The sequence below is a fragment of the Apium graveolens genome, chromosome 10 (genome assembly GCF_009905375.1).
Source record: "Apium graveolens cultivar Ventura chromosome 10, ASM990537v1, whole genome shotgun sequence".
In the NCBI taxonomy this organism is placed as follows: domain Eukaryota; kingdom Viridiplantae; phylum Streptophyta; class Magnoliopsida; order Apiales; family Apiaceae; genus Apium; species Apium graveolens.
Genome location: NC_133656.1, coordinates 117,868,458 through 117,888,146, shown reverse-complemented (window position 1 = coordinate 117,888,146; position 19,689 = coordinate 117,868,458). Strand labels below are relative to the sequence as shown.

At 34.6% G+C, this 19,689-nt stretch overlaps 1 protein-coding gene across 7 annotated transcripts; it reads right to left on the bottom strand.

Moving 5' to 3' along the window:
• Positions 1-265: 265 nt before the first annotated feature.
• Positions 266-15,511, bottom strand: LOC141688852 (serine/threonine-protein phosphatase 7 long form homolog). 7 transcript variants are annotated; one of them, XR_012562169.1, is made up of 16 exons: positions 15,406-15,511; positions 14,725-14,908; positions 14,574-14,649; positions 12,920-13,044; positions 11,621-11,691; positions 10,808-11,547; positions 10,074-10,718; positions 9,686-9,862; positions 9,254-9,607; positions 9,067-9,174; positions 8,920-8,972; positions 7,969-8,094; positions 6,899-7,021; positions 6,372-6,445; positions 772-2,440; positions 266-624 (listed from the first exon to the last, which is right to left on the bottom strand). XR_012562169.1 is itself a non-coding variant. In XM_074492976.1 (12 exons), the coding sequence occupies exons 5-11, from the start codon at positions 11,685-11,687 to the stop codon at positions 8,937-8,939; spliced, it is 2,127 nt and encodes a 708-aa protein (XP_074349077.1). In that variant the 5' UTR covers positions 11,688-11,691; positions 12,920-13,044; positions 14,574-14,649; positions 14,725-14,908; positions 15,406-15,511; the 3' UTR covers positions 7,082-8,094; positions 8,920-8,936. The 7 variants fall into 7 exon arrangements, 1 of the variants encoding a protein (XP_074349077.1); XR_012562173.1 differs by having other exon boundaries at positions 772-1,076; XR_012562171.1 differs by having other exon boundaries at positions 7,986-8,094.
• Positions 15,512-19,689: the final 4,178 nt, after the last annotated feature.

The following is a 19,689-nucleotide window of genomic DNA, read 5'->3' as shown; positions in this document are numbered from 1 at the left end:
GAATAATGCATCAAGACTTACTTATCTGTATCTATTAAACTAATTCTAATTATATAAGTGACAACATGGTCGGTGATAATTTAGTGGTACAATTCATTAAATTAATTGGCATTTGGTTGTCACTCTGTAAGCATATTGTAGTGCTGAAGTACTAGTTTTACCTAACAGTTCAGATCAACGGATGCTATCTACAAATAACAACAGAATGTATTAAACATTTCAGAACAAGAGATGATGGTCTTCAAAAAATCGATATGGACCAAGCGATTCGATTAGTAAAGAGGACCTCTGAGTTTGCACTGCCAGTAAGAAAGTAATGTTTTTGTTGTTTCATTACACATGAACTCTTGACAATTAGGAGGCACGATACAGACACTAGATTTTTGAAAATTCACAAGTCTTGACAAAGAAAATCTTCTTAAGCAAAATTTTAAGCGTAGTGAGAAGAGCACGAGTATATTTAAAGTACAGAGTGAAAGAGGAGTGACCATTGTTTTCAGCCAAGTTCCAACACGTACAGGAAGTAGAATCAATACATGGCTGTTCCATTTCCGTATGAAGAACTTTGGTGTCCATCCAAGCTTAAGCTACAGACCAAATGAAGCTTCGTTTCTTTTTGTGATTCTATTAAAAAATCAGATGCGAAAATATTGTCAATCTAAAATATGTGATATGCAAACAAATATTGTAAAATAGTTCTACAATTTCACAGAGGCCGTAGAGAATAAAGCCTATAATTGTATTTCTATAAAGAGGGATAATGTCGATTACCAGAATTGAGGTCCAATCATCAACCAGAAAGCAGAACACCTTCCTATGAACCCATATAGAAGCCCTCCAATAAATCATAGAGCATTCAAGACAACAAATATCACAACAGCAATCGAGTTTAAACCAGGTATCACAGCACTTGTATTTTCTTACTGTCCATCCCTACGGACTAAAGATTCCTCACAGCCTCACTTACTTGAGTTCAGTAGCCTTCTAGCCATCTGCTTTCAAATTTTCCACCCGGAAAATCATTAGCAACCTAGCATTGGAAGTTTGAAACCCATGCACTCCATCAGATTGCCTGCCTGCACATGTGGCAACAGTAGTGCAGTCAAGCCTGGCATTTGGAAGCAAAAATTACACCAGATCATTATAGCAATGGCAGGAAAATAACTGCTGCCGGCATTGCTGGAACAATCTTTGTCTTCGTGTATTTTTCAATCCTAGCAGCGGGGATCTACTATGTCACGATCAAGGGACATAGTGCTGAGTTCAAACTATGTGATCTACTATAGCAACAGGGATCTATTAGATATAGCATCACTTTTAGCACCAACCATTAGCAGTTAGCACATAATCTCTAACCAGAAATTCTGGCACAGTCATGCTGATATCTAATATGCATTTATATTCGGTATTAGAAACTGAATCTCATGACAAAAAAAGGAAAAAGAAAAACGAACAGAATCTGAAAGATGTTTTAGGCATATTTAGCAATCCACTGTAAGAGTACTATCTACTCCTCTTTTTAGATATTCAAATTTCAAAGGTTTTCTGAACATTAAAATAGTTATATACTTTTTGGTCAAACTAAACTTTTGTCGGACATAATCATAGACAGCACGGAAAAGATGGAAAAACCACCACTTAAGTGTAACCTAAACTTAGTTGAACATTAAAATGTATGTAATTGTGTAGCAGATCTAATTCAAATCCTTGGCTAATACTTAATTTGCAGTTTTCGAACAACAAACCTGCTGAACATATTCAGTAAACGGTTAAAAGGTTTACCAACTAAGGATATCAACAAAATTCATGTGCATGGAAGCTGGATGGCTGTTATTCCTGTATAATTACAAATGATCCTCCCAACTCTTCAACTGATTCCAATCTTACACCCAACACAGTATACAGATATAATTAGATGCAAGCACATGCAATGGCGTCACATAAAAGCTGTATATATGGAGTAATGAGTAATATATATAAACATATGTTATTATGAAAATCATTTAAATACTGAACTCCATTGTTGAAGCTGATTATCCATATAAAGAAAACATAAGCAAAGAAGTAACCATACCAGTAAGATACAGTCTCTCAAATACTAGACACTACCAGAACTTGAAACATTGCCTAAAGACGGTAATTGTATGATCAATGATATATTAATGCAATATCATTGACCATTGGATGTAACATCACAAATGACATTAAAATTGATGTGACTTTTTATCAAGGGAAAATCAGCAAAAACCCTTGCCTCTTTGACACTCGGCAGAGGCCGATATCTAATTGGGCGAGAAAATATATTTTAGATCCCTACTTTATACGTGAGCTGAGAGACTCGTCACCCGATCAAAGATCCAACTGTATGATCCACTGCCTTGTTTCCCAGATATGCAAATTCCAGATGAGTTTTTTTCTTAACAATTACAGGCTCCGTCATCTGAAACTTATGCAGAAACCTTTAGACAATCCGACCATTGAGATCAGAAAAAATGAGAGTGCAATTGTCTTGGATCAACTTAAATACAAATCATGTGTCAAATTGTGGAAATTAAGGTTCACAGTAAGTGCAAGATAATTTAAAGGCCGTGTGGGTAAACCACACAACTAGCTAATTCGAATAAGAAAAAAAGTCAGCAACCTTTAGTTCGCATAAAATTTAAAAATATTATATATCCTAAAACCTTTACAGAAATTGGTTGGATATTTATCTAATTTCAATAAAAAGTAAAAGGTTCCAAGTCAGCACAATTATACCAAGACTTGTCAAATCTTTGATTCCTTGGGAGTTAATATCCCATTTAACTTGTATTGATTTCAATATAATTCTTGTAAAATCCGAGAAAAGGCTGTTGGTGCAGGTCCTCATCACCAAAGCCATCCAACTTTTAAAAATAAAACACTGCTGCAACCCCAACGAAGATCTGCTGCCGACAACCAGATACTTTGGTTTGGACATTAGTACCCTTAAGTTCTATAGAAGTTCATTAAGACCTTGTACTTCCAAATCTTGCAAATTAAGCCCCGACTTAATTTATTAACAGGTAGGTTCTCGAGAAAGTTTCAAGTTTGACTGTTTCGACCCTGGACATTTTGATTTTAGTGGTCTAGGTCATGCAAGACACATACTGTAGACTAATACACGGTCATTTTTCTTAAAAATATAAGTGGCCTTCTGACCAGTTAACATTGTGATCATTAAAGTTTTTAACCACGATATGATTTTACGTTGAAAATGTTGAAGTACATAACAAACCTGACAGGCTGAGATGGCAATATTTAGTATACATAATTAAAAAGCTGAAAGAATATGTCTTTAGAAAGAGGGAATATGGATGTTATACAGGATCAACCAAACTTGAATCTAAACCATTATACAGGAGGTTTCCAAAAACAAGAAAACTAATAATTTAAGAGTGTAGCAAAGAAAGTCAAGTTTTGAGGAGTAGTGCCAGCAATTAAAGTTGAAGGACGAGACTCTGAAGTAGAAGGTTAAAGAAATTGAAGCTGCCAGCCCCAATCCAAAGGTGGTGAAATATAAAACAGCCTTGGCGCTACTGTCCTACCTAACTGGTGAAGAGTTTGTCGAAGCTGCCAGCCCCAATCCAAAGGTGGTGAAATATAAAACAGCCTTGGCGCTACTGTCCTACCTAACTGGTGAAGAGTTTGTCACCTAGGAATATCAGTTTGACAAGCATAAAAGTAGCCTTGGTTCCCCCGTTATGAAGCAGTGCAGGTGTTTTTTTTAATAAAGACTTTTTGGCAGAGAAGTCAAATTGTTAGACGGAGCTTTGGAGGTTATGCAGCTTTCTTCTCGGAGGGCAAAAGAAAAGGAGGAGGAAGGCGATGAGGATAAAAAAGACATTAATGGGGACCGTCCTCCTACTCCCAATTCCAAATATCTTTAGTCTTTCTTTCAGACATCGAAAATAATCCAGGTTGAGGGCCACATGCTCACTTTTGTTTACTTTCTGAAGGTTCAATATTGTCGAACAAGTAATTTGCATACAGGTTTTTTTATGATATTTCTAATAAGTTTTTGTTCGGGTATCTTTTGCATCTAATCATTAAATGTGCACTCCATTGTTGTCATGGTGCTTGCCTAGACTAGTCGATTAATCGGTCGACTTATCGACTAGTGCAAAATCCAATCAAAGTTTAAAAGGAAAAAAATAAATAAAAAATTCTAAAAACCTACTCAACATCAGCAATGATCAACATGGTAATCTCAGTTTATATATCTTCAAGTGTGTGTGCATGTGTTTATCAATGTATAAATTGATAAAAACTTAATATACATGTAATATAATCTATTTATATATTGTTGTAGTCAGCGTATTTTTGTGTCTACATGAAAGGGGAAAAAGATATGTTTGTGATTCCCATATCTACTTTGTAATTTACGGAGAAATGAACCAAAATGCCACTTTGGGGTGTAAAATGGTCCAAAATATCACTTCTGGAAATTATGGCCGAAATTGTCACTTCACCACGTTACATCGTATAACATTTGGAAAACCACCCAAAACGCTAAACGATATAGCGTTTTGTTATTTGTTTTTACTTTTTTAATGTGGCAACGTTACTTGAAGTAACTTTTTGTTTTTTTTTTTCTTATTTTGAGCTTCTCTTGGTGTATTGTTTTGGGGCCAGAAACATCATTTAATGTTACGTTTTCGGTATTTCTTTTTATTTAATATTTTTAAAATTTAAGATTATACCATAATTTAACAATTTTTAACATTTAGGGTTCACCAATCCCCTTTTGGGTTTTAGAAATATTAAAAAAGAAATTAAAAAATGTTAAACTGATTTAGGGTTTTGTGTTTAGAGTTCCCTAAAACCGAGAGCCTAAACCCTAATTTAAACTAGGGTTTAAGACCCTAAACCCTAAGAACCAAAAATGTAGATTTTAAATTAAACAATTTTAAATTTAAAAGTGTAAATTAATTTAATAATTTTTAACATTTTAGGGTTCACCAATTCCCTTATTGTTTTTACAAACAATTTAAATAATTTTTTAGTATTTTAGGAATTAAAATTTTTTTATTTGAGGTAAAAAATATTTTTTCTTTTAAAAAAATTTGTGTAAAATGTTAGATAAAGTAGGGTTTTGGGGCCAAAACGCTATATGATGTAGCGTTTGGAACCAAAACACTACTTTATCTAACGTCTTGCACATTATTAAAAAAAAGAAAAAAAAAAGTAAAGTTCCAAAACGCTACACGATGTAGCGTTTTGGGCTTTTTGCATAAAGGCTACACGATGTACCGTTGAAGTGAAATTTAGGGACATAATTTTCAGAAGTGACGTTTTGGACCATTTTTCGCTTCAAAGTGCCATTTAGGGCCACCACCCTATTTTATGTACATATGAGTATGGGAATGTGTTTGTAATTACCATATCTACTTTGTGATTGATGTACATATGAGTATGGGAATTTTAGACTTCTGTTGTGGGAAACCACGAATATAGTATATATATTCTTATATGTTATTTAATTTATTATTAAACGGCTAGTCTAAAACTAGTCGACAAGTTAGAACTCCCTCGACTCGACTTATCGACGCGACAACCATGGTGCACTCTTAAACTTAACAAGGTTTCGTAGGAAGAATGCTTCTTCAGCTTCTTCAGCTGAGACAATAGAAAAAGTGTTTCTAAAGCATTTAGAAGAGGTGCTACAAAATGGCTTAAGATGTTCGCACCCTTTGAGGAGAGAGAGTTAAAACCGAGCCCATCCTGTGAAAGTATAATTTTTTAACTTAGGCCCACACTTAGTGTTTAGCACATTTGAAACTTCTACTAGGACAAAACTGTATGATCCGGGTCCTAGGACTTGTGCAACTTTGTAGGGTTCTTTCTATTTAGGCATTAGATTTCCCTCATGTCTGCAGTCGGAGAACACAATGGCTTATAGTTAGATTCCTAACTTCATGCTGATTCAGTGCCATATTTGTTGATGTGTTCATTACAATTGACAACTCTGATGCAACGCTAATTAATCTCTATAGAAGTAGAGCTCTGATTCTGTAGGGAATTCCAAGAAAGGTTTCTCTGGCGCTAGGTCGTATAAATTTCTAGTGCTGGTTTGGCAATTAGTTTAGTACGAGCAAAGGACCTATAAGCCTCTTTTCAATTTTTTTTTACGATCCTTTTGTTGGTGGCCTCCACTTTGACGTTGCTTTGCAGGGTGACCAACCTAAGTCTTTGATCCCTCTATCCGGAACTTATATATACACTCACACAAACTGAGTCCCATTGTCCAAAACCACTACTCTATGGAGGCTAAATCTCGTTATAATGTTGTTGGTGATCCAGATACAATCATATAATTAAATACAACTAAATAAATAACGACTGACTGATACCTTCATTTATAATATCTTGAGAGCTGCACCTCCATTATTATCCGGTCAGATTGAGTGGCATTTAGTTATTTACTCTGTAACGATTGAATGACCATACGCAATTAGGAGATGATTTGATTAAAGACCTTGTAAATATTACTCCTAATAATAACCCCAATAGCCTAATTGCTAAAAACAACCTAAGCACAAAGCCATTCAATTTTGCACAGAATGTACAATACAAATGCATACAAAAGTTAAAATTCAGAAATTTATCAACACTAAGATTAGAACTAATTTGCATCATATCCATACTCCATAGTATGCTTTGATTTTAGTAAAAACATCATATCCATCACAACTATTGATGCAGAAAAAGGAGACTAACAATAAAAGTAGTTTATCCTATGACAATAAATTTCATCATTTCATAAACCAATGTATCTAAATATTACAAAAATCAACAGGAACCAAACCACAAAATGAAACAATTTGTTCTACCATATAGTTTTAAAATAGAATTAAAACGGAAAACAAAGAAAATTGACCTGCGATTAGAGCGCGGTAGAGGTTGATTCTCGGAGGTTGTGTTATAAATACATCTCCGTTACTCATACACAATAGCTCCTGTATAAATAGCTAGCCTAGAGTGTAGAGCCAAGTAAACACTCCTGCACAACCCTAATTATCATCAAACTCATACACACATTTTCGTATCTACATGAACCTCGATAAACAAATACGCATTGACCAGAAAATTTTATTCATTTATGGAGAGTATTCAATTATCAAGATTGAAAGTACGACCATAATAAATCATTTAAAGAGATTCTGAAGTATCTACATAAAAAAAAATCACTTAAATGTAAAAGTAATAATTATATGACTCTCCAGATCCCTGACTTTCATCCAATTTATTTATACTCAAGACACATACATAAAACAGGCTATATAAATACAGATAGATGTATTTGAACCTGATTAAGAACACCTATCATGACAGGCAGCCCTTTCTCACTTGTCCAATTTTATCTCGTTTATACCGAAAATGGAGTGCTAATTTAAGAGTAGATGTAACATTAACTGCCATTTCTTTTCTTCCTTTTTATGACTAATTATATTTAGCATGAGTAGATGTGATAGGCGCTGATAACTTAAAAAGGGAAAATTATAAAACAAACATTTTCTAGCTAATGACAAGTTCTTGCCAGCAGTTCATTTCCTTAACACTCTAACACTCAGTAGTTTCCTTGTTTGTAACGTTACTTTGCTCATTTTCTAGTTGATGACAAGTTCTTGCCATAAGTTCATTTCCTTAACACTCTAACACTTAGTAGTTTCCTTGTTTGTAACATTACTTTGCTGCAACATCACAGACTGCAACATCTTAACTTTTTAATAATAGAAGCAAATATACAGAGTCATAATTTTTCCGCAACAGTACATGTCTGACCACATCAAATACTAACAATCGCAATTTTATAGAAAGAAACTCAAACTGATGCCTAAATACTTATAAATTTTTCAGTCATACAAGACACGTAAGATTGCACTCTCATCTTTACAGGTAAGATATAGGATATAGATGTATGATTAGGACATGGTGCGTATAAATTACGGGTGCATATAAATTACGGGCAATATTCCCAATTAAATATCTGCAAAGAGCCCGCCATATGATCTGCAGCCCGGCAAGTTCTGGCCAAAACTGAATAACAGTGCCGAATCCAACAAATTTCAGTACCTACATTAAAATAACAGTTAAAATGTATAGAATTTGGATGTTGCATTTACTCACATTCTTGTCCAGCAGTATTAGCTTGTATATTTAAGTGAAACAGTTACATAATCATAACTAGTTGTTTCTGAAATAAAGTAACATGAAGCAGAAAAAAATGCAAAATCCTCACATCATAGAAAAAAGTTTTGGGTTTTGACAAGAAACAAAGATATTAAACATGAATATATATATATATGTATATATATGTATATATCCCAGACAAAACGATTCTCAATTCTGATATCTTCAATTTAATTTCTCCAAAATTTATGGTTTTCTTCACAAGTCTTAAAATTTATGAAGTATGTGGACACTGTAGTGTTAGGTCTATAGAAATATTAACTGAATATTGATGAGCTAAAAGAGGTCAAAAATTATATAGGTATCACATATTAAGACGCAAATAACTAGAGCGATTATGTGACTTTAACCTGAGACAAGACCATACTATTATATGTGATACTAGTTTTATCCAATTTAACCAATATGGACCTAGTTGGTTTGATTTGATGGATTCGGATATTTATTGCCACCCCTACATGAAATTATAATCTTTCAGTAGCAGTCAAGGCCATCGAAGCTCTTGTAACATAACAGATGATGTTAAAGAGCTTGCATTGGTGGAATCTCTTGAACTTTTTCTGGACCCGACCTAACCCATTTTCTATCAGTTGCTGCCCCGATATAAGCCCGACTCAGAAATAATAGAAAACAGCAAAAGCTATTTATAGCAAAGGATATGGTGGAGGAAGCAACAGAACCAATCAATACAAATAGTAGATCACTGACCTTGTTCAGAGATATGCCTAAACAACGCATGATTCTTCTCCTCTTGCTTGAGACTGAAATGTGAAAAAAGTATTCTTTGACCATCCTAATAGGAAACGTACTTAATGAGCAGAATATAGAATTAAATGCAAAGGATTGAAAATTTACCAACTCCTCTCGAAGCTTAGCGCACTCCTCTTCAAGAGCATTGCGGTCCTCTTTTAATTTCTCATACTGAGATTTCTGAATAGGAATCAAGTCCGGTTGGTGCTTGGCCTAAAAAACAAGATAATAAGCCTAAAAGAATAATTCAAACAAGACATATGATAACAAATTCATATATATAAGAACCCACCCTCCACTGATCTAAGACCTTTTCCGCAATGTCAGGTCCACCAAGAAATCGGTTTATGTCAAGGATTCTTCCGATAGAATTATTCCCAAACCACGAGGTGAATTCTTGATTCTCTTCGACGAGACTTTCAGCTGGTGTCCCAACAAATATCCCATCCTTAATTCCATGCATCACCCTGGGAGGATCATTTGGCACTCGACAAGGGAAACCTAACTGCCGCAGACATCTCTCCCCGAGATAGTACTCCCAGGTGTAAATGCTCTGAAATGGGATCCTCATCTTTGCAAGATTAATCGCGTTCTGCACAGCATCTGACCCATACTCTGCACTGGCCAAGTAAGGTTGCCAGGTCACCTGAAAATAGAAAGTAAAACTAGAGAAGCAATATACTAGAAGTAAAAAACTGGATGAAAGATGGTTTTGATCACCAACCTGGGACTCCTCAACATAGTTCAATTGACAGCGCAAATTAATAAAACGTGGACCAATAAACTGTGGAGACTCTCTGTCGCTAAAACTTTTTGGACAGATCCAGCGGCTTGCCCTCGGAAAGATATTCCCTTCCTTATGCTTTGGACGATTTACATCCAAATACTCAAAAGCCCAGAACTGTTTCGCGAAAAGAAAATAAGATTGACATTCCATATTGAAGACAAGAAAACCTTCCAAACCCCAAGAGGAAGAATATAACAAAACAAATAAACCCTTCCTCTCACAGAATTCTTCACATTTATATTTTTATAAAAGCTATCTAACCAAACAATATTTTATCTTTGACCAAAGAGAATCACATAAAATAAAGGGCAAAGACAACATGTACCGGAAGAAACTGCCAAAATGCTGTGAAAGCTCCTGTTTGTGCTCTGACCTTTCTTCTCATTCCAGCAAGGAAGGCTGCATATGTAACTTCCCCCCAATTATAAGATCCCACTTCGTCTATCCTTTCCAAACACTCCACGAGGTTATGACTAATCACTGAACGGTTATTACTGAAGAAACAACTGCTAACAACATAGAGGAACAGTCGGCGAAACAATTTGTCCCTCACATCATCAGTTAGCGGGATACCCCTCACCTCTTCTGGCTTAGGTTTAATTTTGTCCAAATGGATCTTACCGTCTTTTCTAGCTCCAGGTTTTCCAAGAAGGTCCAGCGCTTTTTCTATCTCAAATTCTGAGTTGGCTTCTATGCGTCGACCACTAAAACTTACTCCAGTGATCATCGTCCAGTCTACAGGAGTTGGACCAATTTCACAGTCGGGTAAATGGAGGGTATTTGTTTCACTGAACCACCTCTCTGTCAAGGCCAAATTGTATGCTACTGGAACGTCCACTGGTATGATCGTGAGAAAATCTCTAAAACCAGCAGCAACAAACAGTTCCTTGTACATATCATTTGCCTCACGATACAGTTCTACTGCAGTATGCCAAGCACCTCGACAGTTCAGATTTCGTGTAGGGGGGCCCTGCACATTAAAACAACAAGAATTATGCTCTACTTCAGAAAGGCAGACTGATGGAAAAGTGAACAAAAACAGATACCAATATGCCTTACCCGTCCCGCCCTAGCATATGCCGAGAGGTGATACCCTAAATCACGGAGAAGTCCTGTGTCAGGGATTGCCCTCTGCGCAGGTGTGAGGTCATGCTCAAAAACACGTCCCCTCCTTGACCTAGTAGGACTCCTATTGTCCTCATCAGTGCTAGGCTCTCCATCAGATGTAGGGGATGTAGTCCTCGTCCTTCTACGAGTAGTATTTCTCCCTCTTCTACCTGGTTGAACAGCTGCTGCAGGTCGTGTCCTCCTTTGCCTTGTACGGGTGGCATTTTCCGCAGCTGTACCCAGTTCTACAGCTACTGTGGGTTGTGTCCTTTGCTTTGTAAGCGGAGCATTTTCGGTACCTGTACCCGGTTCTACAGCTGCTGTAGGTTGTCTCCTCCTTTGACTTGTACGTGCACCTGTACCCGGTTCTACAGCTGCTGTAGGTTGTCTCCTCCTTTGCCCTGTACGTGTAGCATTTCCGGCATGTGTACCCGGTTCTACAGCTGCTATAGGAAGTGGCCTTGTTCGCCTTCTACCCCTAGTTTCGGCACCTGTACTCAGTTCTGCAGGTTCTATAGGGGGGGCGCTCCTTTGCCTTTTACGACTAGCATTCCCCTCGTGTATACCTGGTTCTACAGCTAATGTAAGGGGTGTCCTTTTCCTTCTAGGAGTAGAAGCAGCCGCATCTTGATCTCCATAAACTGAAGGCAAGTTACTGTTCACACCCAATGCTCTCCGAGTCCCTCGATCTCCTGTAGTTGTAGTAATATTTAAAGGAAAGGAACATCAGAAGTAACCTGGCTAAAAAAAGAACACAAGAATTACCAGTAGAAGTTTGCTGAACACAATCACTGAGCTCATTATCATTTCCGATGGTTGCAGAAGAAGACATGATCCTGTAAAAGAGAAGTTCATATCAGTTAATCAGAACCCAAAAGAAATCACAGCAGACCTATTTTTTTTTCTAAAAAACACATTTAAATAAAAGTCAAGGATATAGCTGCTTTGCATGACTGTCTATGTACGTCGATCTTCATTACTAACACAGTTCTCATCTATCTATTTTAAAGGTTCATTTCAACGGAAAACATGAACATCTGACCCATCGTTCTTCAGGATTTATTTCATTGTGCGATAACCACACGTTCACTATGGTTCCTTGCAAATCCTATATTTTCCTAAAATTGCTTTCTTACCAGTTACCACAATAGTCAATTAAAAACTTAAACTGCCATATTTGACAACCAAAAATTCATAATCACGCTGCCTCTATTAAGGTTGACCAGTACATTAAGTAATGACATTTAATAATTTACCTTTCTACACTCTACTTCCCACTGAGTATGTAATGGAAACTCATTTCGTTTTATGAAAGCAATCAATTGTTAGGCTAAAAAAGTAGGTTGCTTGGGCGCAAGAACGGTTATGTATTTTGTAATATTATACTCCCTCCGTCCCTCCCAATTGTTATCGTTTCTGGGAGAGTGTCCGGCACGCATTTTAAGATGAATAAAGAATATAGTTCTATAACCTTTTTTAAAAAATTTCTTTTTCTGAATAAAAATAGAATGTTTAAACTTTTATTCAGAAAAATAAAATTTTTTAAAAAAGTTATAGAACTATACTTTTTCTTCATCTTAAAATGCGTGCCGGATACTCTCCCAGAAACGATAACAATTGGGAGGGACGGAGGGAGTACTCTCTTAAGAAATTAAGAGAGCTACTTCACCTAGTGGCCTTTGGCACAGTGGGCATCGCCCTTCCACTTTATGGGCGGTTGAGAGAACAAAAAATGGGTGGGGGTGGGGAATCTTAATTACAAATATTTTTGGTTATTCAATTAGGATTTAAAATAGCAAATTATGTTACTTGACAGAGTTATCAAAAAATTTATGTCTAAATGTTGATACCGAGAAAAGAGATAAGTAGATATAGATCTTGAATTATCTATTACCAACTCAGAAACCAGATGGCCTTGGACAAAGATTTGATATAGAATCACCAAAAAGACATTCAATTCACATAAAGGATTAGTTTAAACGCTGGATCTAATACAGCAGATGCAAAATCTAATACAGAAGATGCAAAACCAGATACAGAAGATGCAAGAGAAAGAAAAATTACCTTTAAAGGTCTAAAAGAGCAAAGGTGGTAGGATTTCTTCAATTCACCGCCAACTCGGTCCAAGTCGCCGCTGCCGCTTTACTGCAAGTATCTTTGTCCTCGCCCTGATTAGTGGCTCCAACAATCTATAAAATTTGTGAAAAACCCTACTAATATGTCTTATACACCGAGTTTGCAGAATGACAATGCTACCCTTGCCAGTATTAAATAACATACTAAAGGAAAAGATAGAACCTAATATTTAATTTATAGTGCTCGTTTATTTGTTTAGTTTATATAAAATTGGGAAAATGAACAATTTTGTTTCCAAACGCTCAACATTATAAAAATTGAACTATTGAATCTGGGGGATGAAATTTCAGAGAACACACGTCATAGTTTCTAAAAAGAGAACTGACATATGTTGTCATTTAAAGAGTTATGGATTGCATGTTATTTCACTTTGGCCGGACAAGTTACAAATCAGCTGCACTTTCCATCCCCCAACCATTTTTCCATCCAAAATACAGTGACAACATCGGTTAGCAGGGTTGTTTCGGTCATTTGCCATCGATTAAAAAAATATTTTAAGAAAAGATACCATTTGATTTCCTCTCCCCTTCGTACACCACGACCCCTCTCTCTAAAATCCTCCATCATTTCCAATAAATTATCAGAGTGATATCAAGAATGTACCATTCGTTTAGATCACTAGAAGATAGAACAATGCTGAACAACCTTTTTACAATTCCAAGCCAGAGTGCTATCAAAACATCAGTAATGTTTACGAGCCAATCCCATCTCAACAAAATTCACAAAAAATAAAAAAAATAAACAACGCTAAGTGGTATACACAACCATGGACGCATAGGTACATCTTATCATCTATGATCTTGCCTAGAACGGGCTATGTCTCATGACGAGGCCTCATTAATTAATACTCAGATGCTCAGAGATTGGCTTCCTACAGTGTAAGAAAGCACAAAAGCTTTCTTTTGAACATGTTTGTACTTGAGAAGCTGAGTGCTTTTATTGGACAAATATTCTGTAAAATATTCATCATCAATAAAAAAACTTAATAATTATCATTATCCGCTCAGTACCTAACTATTATCTCCAAGTAATTATCTTGTTTACAGATATCATTTGTTATTTAGTTGAAAGCGTTTATACTCTTGCATACATGTATACATATAAATTGGTAATACAACAAAATATACAATTCTTCCGGTACTCAATCATGGTATCAGGAGCCACCACACCAAACTTTATTCCCGGATCCGGCTTATAATATATGGTTTCAAAAAGATCAGCTACTCTAATAAAGCATTTAGCAAAGTACAAGATTACTAAGATGATCATATCACACTAAACGAGCAGAGAATTAGAAATAGAACATATAAATAGGATAAACACCTGTAATAAACTTCCCCAATTGTAAACATATAGAATCTGCTGGGTTCTTGTTTTTGTTAATAAAGATAGTTCATCACCCAATCGCACAACAGTGTACATTATTACTATTGTTAAAATTTGATTTGGTTCTTAGATTACACAACTCTGATTTGATAATTGCAAATAAGAATAAGTCCCAACTAAGAAAGCAAGAATTTGAACTAAATGCTAGTACTCCAAAAAAATACTTAACAATGCAAGAAAAGCCAAGGTAACTTACCCTAAAGGCGACAATGTCAGGCCTGCGGGCATTGTGTCCCAAACCTTGTACTTCATCATTTTATGTGGGATCAGACCTACACAAAACATACAATATCACAGAAAGCACTCAAGCAATTACAAAGGGCAGCAGATGAAGTAAAACAACATACCACGAAAATTCAACCAAGACTAGTGAGCTAGCATCCATAGCAACTAGCCTTGCTAGTTTCTCTACCTGTTCTACCGGATATAATGACATCACTATGCGTCAATGCATACCAATAAGCTTCTTATCAGTTAAAGCCTCAAGTGAAAGATAGACCGTGCCCATCCCAAGATTCCGTCATTTTCTCCCTGCAAGTCCATAATCCTCATAGCATCATTAAGCAATTAACTAAAGAAAATGCATGTATGCATAGCTGATCATTCCCTGGTCACTCACCCACTTTAGTAATTTTAAAAAAATATACATATATATATAACTGGGTAATCTAACAAAACTACTACTTTCTGGGTAGCACTCTACGGAAAACACATTTTAGAATGAGAATTTACTGTTTATTTTATTTTCTAAAAGTGTAGAACAATTGTTATCGCTATTCTGGTAAAAAATGTTCCGGAAAGCATCACTCACGACATTTAGCTACTGCTATAAATATGAATGCCTATACGACCAAATGCACATAATATCAAGAAAAAATGATTCTGGGTGGGTGTTTCACTTTGTATTTTTATCAAACACTACGAGGCATTAGATAGACTTGTATTGTTGCTTAATGGGGTTATAATCAGATAAAAGACATGTACATATTTATGCATAAACAAGTAGAGAATCAAAACAAAACACATACATACACTATAATAAACTCCCTCCAAAAGTAAACAAATTCATTCATCTGGGTATTTGTGTGTGTACACAACCGGTGAGGTGAGTTACACCAGCCACTCTGACCGGTGAGGTGAGTTTCGGTATAATTACCTAATATATAGTATATAAACTATGCATTTATTCAAAAAAAATGACAAAAATAATTAATTTTTAATAAAATTAATAAATATTATTTTGAAAAAAAATTGATCAATTTTAGTGTCCTTGAAACATCTTTAATGGTGTTGGTTAAAATGATCGGCTAAAATAACATGAAAGAGTGATTATGTAAACCCTAAAGTTTCATGAACCTATGACGAAGTTGATTATAATAATTTTCTATATTTTTGAAAATAGTATATTTTTATTATTTTAAGTTATTGTAAGTAGAATGTATAATTTGGATATGATAAATAGATGACGTGTAATTAAATTACAGATATGTACATATTTGAGAAATATAGCTAATATATGGTGGTTAGCTAAAATTTTAGCTAACTGTAATATTGGACTGAAATAATTTTTACATAATTTCTATAATATTTATTTATGATATATTTGACACATTTTTAGTTGAAAGTTTTTAACTATCGAAGATGTTCTTAGGTAGGTAGTTGGGTATCCCAATTTTTCTAAAATACTACACTCATAATTGGTTAATCTATATATGGAAGATATGGAGAGAATCTGGTCTATATTGGATCTCCAGTGACATATGAGTATTCAAAGGATAAAGTTGGTCAAATTTTGGAAAATGATTACTATTGTTAATTTTATATAAAATTGTAGGACTTCACCTTCGGGGTAAAATTAAATGTTGTTTCATACATTTTATTAAAAAATTAGGGATAACAAATTTCGGCAATTTAACGGGAATACTTACGAATTTGTTTTGGTTAAATATTTTGAGTTTTGGATTGAGTTAAGCATAATTTCATGTATTTTTTATGAATTGTTACGTTTAATTTAATAAAAATAAAGAATTATAGTGTGTAATATCCAAGTTTTACCGTGAAAATTATTTTTGATGATAAATGAATATTATATAAATTTTCTATTAGTTGGTCTCTGTGTTTGTTGTTCGTATGTGGTAAAATTTGTAGAATTTTAATTTTTATATTCTCAAAATGAGGTATAGATTATTTAGATATTTTTCTAATAATTTATATGTTGTTATATGATTTTATAATTGATTTATAAATTTAAATAATTATTTTTCGATTTAGTTATTAATTATTTTGATTATTCAAAAATATTCCACTCGTAACGGTTTATATGTTTACACTTCCCGAAAGTTACGAGAAAACTAGTTTTTGGCCTAATTTGGTTATTCCGAGTATTTTTCGTGTTTTAACTTTTTCGATTATTTGCCTCGGTACAATTTTATGATTATTTTAATATTTTTTGATCGTCCTGGTAAACTAGATATTTTTGATATACGAGATATTTTGATTTAAATATTGTATTTTCTCTAAGTACGAGTGAACACAAGTCTGGAACCCGAAAACTCGAAAACTTTATTTAAAAGCCTAATTTTCATGTTTATCCTGAAAACCGGTACTGAATTGGATATGTTCTATTAATACTTAGCTACCTAATATTCTATTTTTGTATCGGATATGATCCAATGGGGTACCAATTTTTCGTAAATATAAATAGTCTTTACTGTACTTTATTTTGTACAGATAATCATTTATACAGTTAAATTTCATAATTATCGAGAGAATCAGATAAGTGTTCTTCTTGTTTTTCATAATCGAACGAGGATTTGGAGGTATTAGGGAAGTCAGATTTTTTATAGTATTGGGATTTTCCGAATACTATGAAACTAGCAACTCAAAAATAAAATTAACTGCAGCTATGTAAAAATACAAAGATATTTTACTCAATTTACTTTTATAAGATATAAAGAAATCGTGCTACAGTTTCTAAGAAAAATAATGGTGTTTCTCTTAGCTCATTCTGGAAGAACAAATTCCTGAATTTGCCTTACAAAGAGAGAAAATATATATCAGTGCTTATCTATTATCTGTTACACACCGAAAGAATGGGTGGTGCAATCAATATATAAAATATAACATACTATATAATGCGCACCCCCTTTACATCTAGTTGTCCTATTTTACAGAGGCGACACATTACAGCTTTTATAAGGACTACTTTAATTTTTATATGTTCCATTTCTTTTGTTGTTTGTTTGCTCTCTTTTTTTCTCTCTAAGTTTGCTCGTAGGCTTGACACTTATCCATGGATCACCTCCATGTACCATATGCTGATAGTGATATGTTTCTTCTTTTATGATAATGAGTACCTTCGTTTGTCTTGTTGTGAGGAGGTCGAATGAAAATATCGTGAACTTCATTTGACTTGATTATATTATCAGAGTTTACTTTAGATTTGTCGATGTGACACAGTTTTGTACTTCACGATATAACATTTTTCTTGACTTCCCGATGTAGTATAAAATCGGAATTCACGATTTGAAACAAGTTTGGACTTCTCGACATAGGTCGGACTTGGAATTCTTGATACATTTGTAACTCTGATTGTCTTCTCGATATGATTATAAACTCTGGTGGACTTCATGATAGGATCGTAAACTCTGATAGACTTCACGATACTGGACTTAGAGAATTTTTATGACATATTGACTTCAGGATTCTTCTTCCTTCAAGTTGGTGCTTGTTTTTTTTTCTATAACGTACTTAAAAAAGGTCTTAAAGGTTATTCTCAAAATATGGCGCCGAAACAATTTTGGTCCAGATTGCGATAGTATAAAAAAATATGGGAGTGCATTTCGAGATCTTCGAACATATTCGAGGGTTCAACGTGACTATTATCACTTCGGGCACAATCAGTTCAAATTCTTTCAGAAGAGAATGAACAATTTCCATTGAACTTCTTCCAAGTTGATTTATTCTATATTTATTATATACAAGATTGTTGTAGAGAATTTTCCTAAGCTCTTATACCATTATGAGCTGTCTACAAAGTGAACATGACAAGTACATTGAAACCTATCACCAATCCAAATGGTAGAATCCCCTAGGTCATGTAAAGAGACATTGATACTTGAGTAGCTTGTTATGATTGTAAAGATAGGTCATGCACCTAACAATCTCCGCCAAATTGTGAGTAAGATCCTTAGGCACAATTTTAAATCTATTAACAAACCTACCATACATTAAGGACATATGCAAATAAAAGCAGTATAATCTTCAAGTACATTGTATTTACTTTAATATGAGAAAACTTACATAAAGTGACTTTGACAGTGTTGACATAGTTTTTTAGTTCTATTGTCACTTCTATTTCTTCCATAATTCTTAAGATTGGACTTTTCTCCAATTTTTTAATAAGATGAACAATCAATATTTTGTTGTTCTGATATAGGTCCATTGTAATGTCCAGATGAATTATGTCTTGTGGTCTTGTGCCTGGCTGGTAGATCATAGTTTTTAGATTGTTGTAAACTTCTGGAAGCCTCAGTTATTGATTGTTGAGCAAGAGATTATAGAGATTCTTGTTGTTTGGCCCATTACTTTCAATGAGATGGAGAATTGCATCCACTTCTAAATACTTTAGTCTTTCCAAGGTGTCATATTAAAGATGCCAAATTATGTTGTTGTTATCTGACACCATGACAATCTCCTTCCTACACATATCATTTATTCTTCTTGGAAGTACTGTGAAGTATTTCACTCTCTTTTTGAGAAGTTTGAGATACTCTAAGTGATTTCCTCTGACTTTTTCATTCAAGTCTTTCAAGTACTCGAGGAAGGTCTCATCATGATATTCATATGTATTTACTATTTCCTAAAGTTTGACTTGAGTTAAGTGGCACAATCACTGGTTTCCCACTTTTCCCGGGTACTACTTGACTGATTGTTGTTGGATTCAGCATCATAGTTACTGGATGAAAAATCGATTGAATAATCATTTTCTTTCCTTCGGAGTCCTTGATAGCAACCTCAGGTAGCTTGACTGGTCTTTTTATTTCTTATGTGATTTTCAGTTTGCCACTGTTTCTTTCATCACTTCTTTTCCATCTACTCTCATCCATGCTTTATTGTCATTAATAGATCTGCTACTTCCATTGGCTCTATTTCCCCTTTTGCTGCTTTTCTCCCCTTTAGGATTGTTAGTGATTTTTTTAACAGGTGCCACTTCAAGGATATTGAGATCTTTTATTATCTGAGAAAGCATTTACCGCTGATTTAATAGGTTGTCACGTTTTAGTCCCTTTACAGTGTTTTCCTGAGAGTCT

Bases quoted from the DNA above. Each gene is read 5' to 3' on its own strand.
- LOC141688852 (XM_074492976.1), bottom strand. From the start codon at position 11,687: ATGTCTTCTTCTGCAACCATCGGAAATGATAATGAGCTCAGTGATTGT. The intron at 10,719-10,807 runs GTAAGGCATATT...TTTAATGTGCAG, and splicing joins CATATGCTAGGGCGGGACGG to GGCCCCCCTACACGAAATCT. The intron at 8,973-9,066 runs GTAAATTTTCAA...TTCACATTTCAG, and splicing joins CTAAGCTTCGAGAGGAGTTG to TCTCAAGCAAGAGGAGAAGA.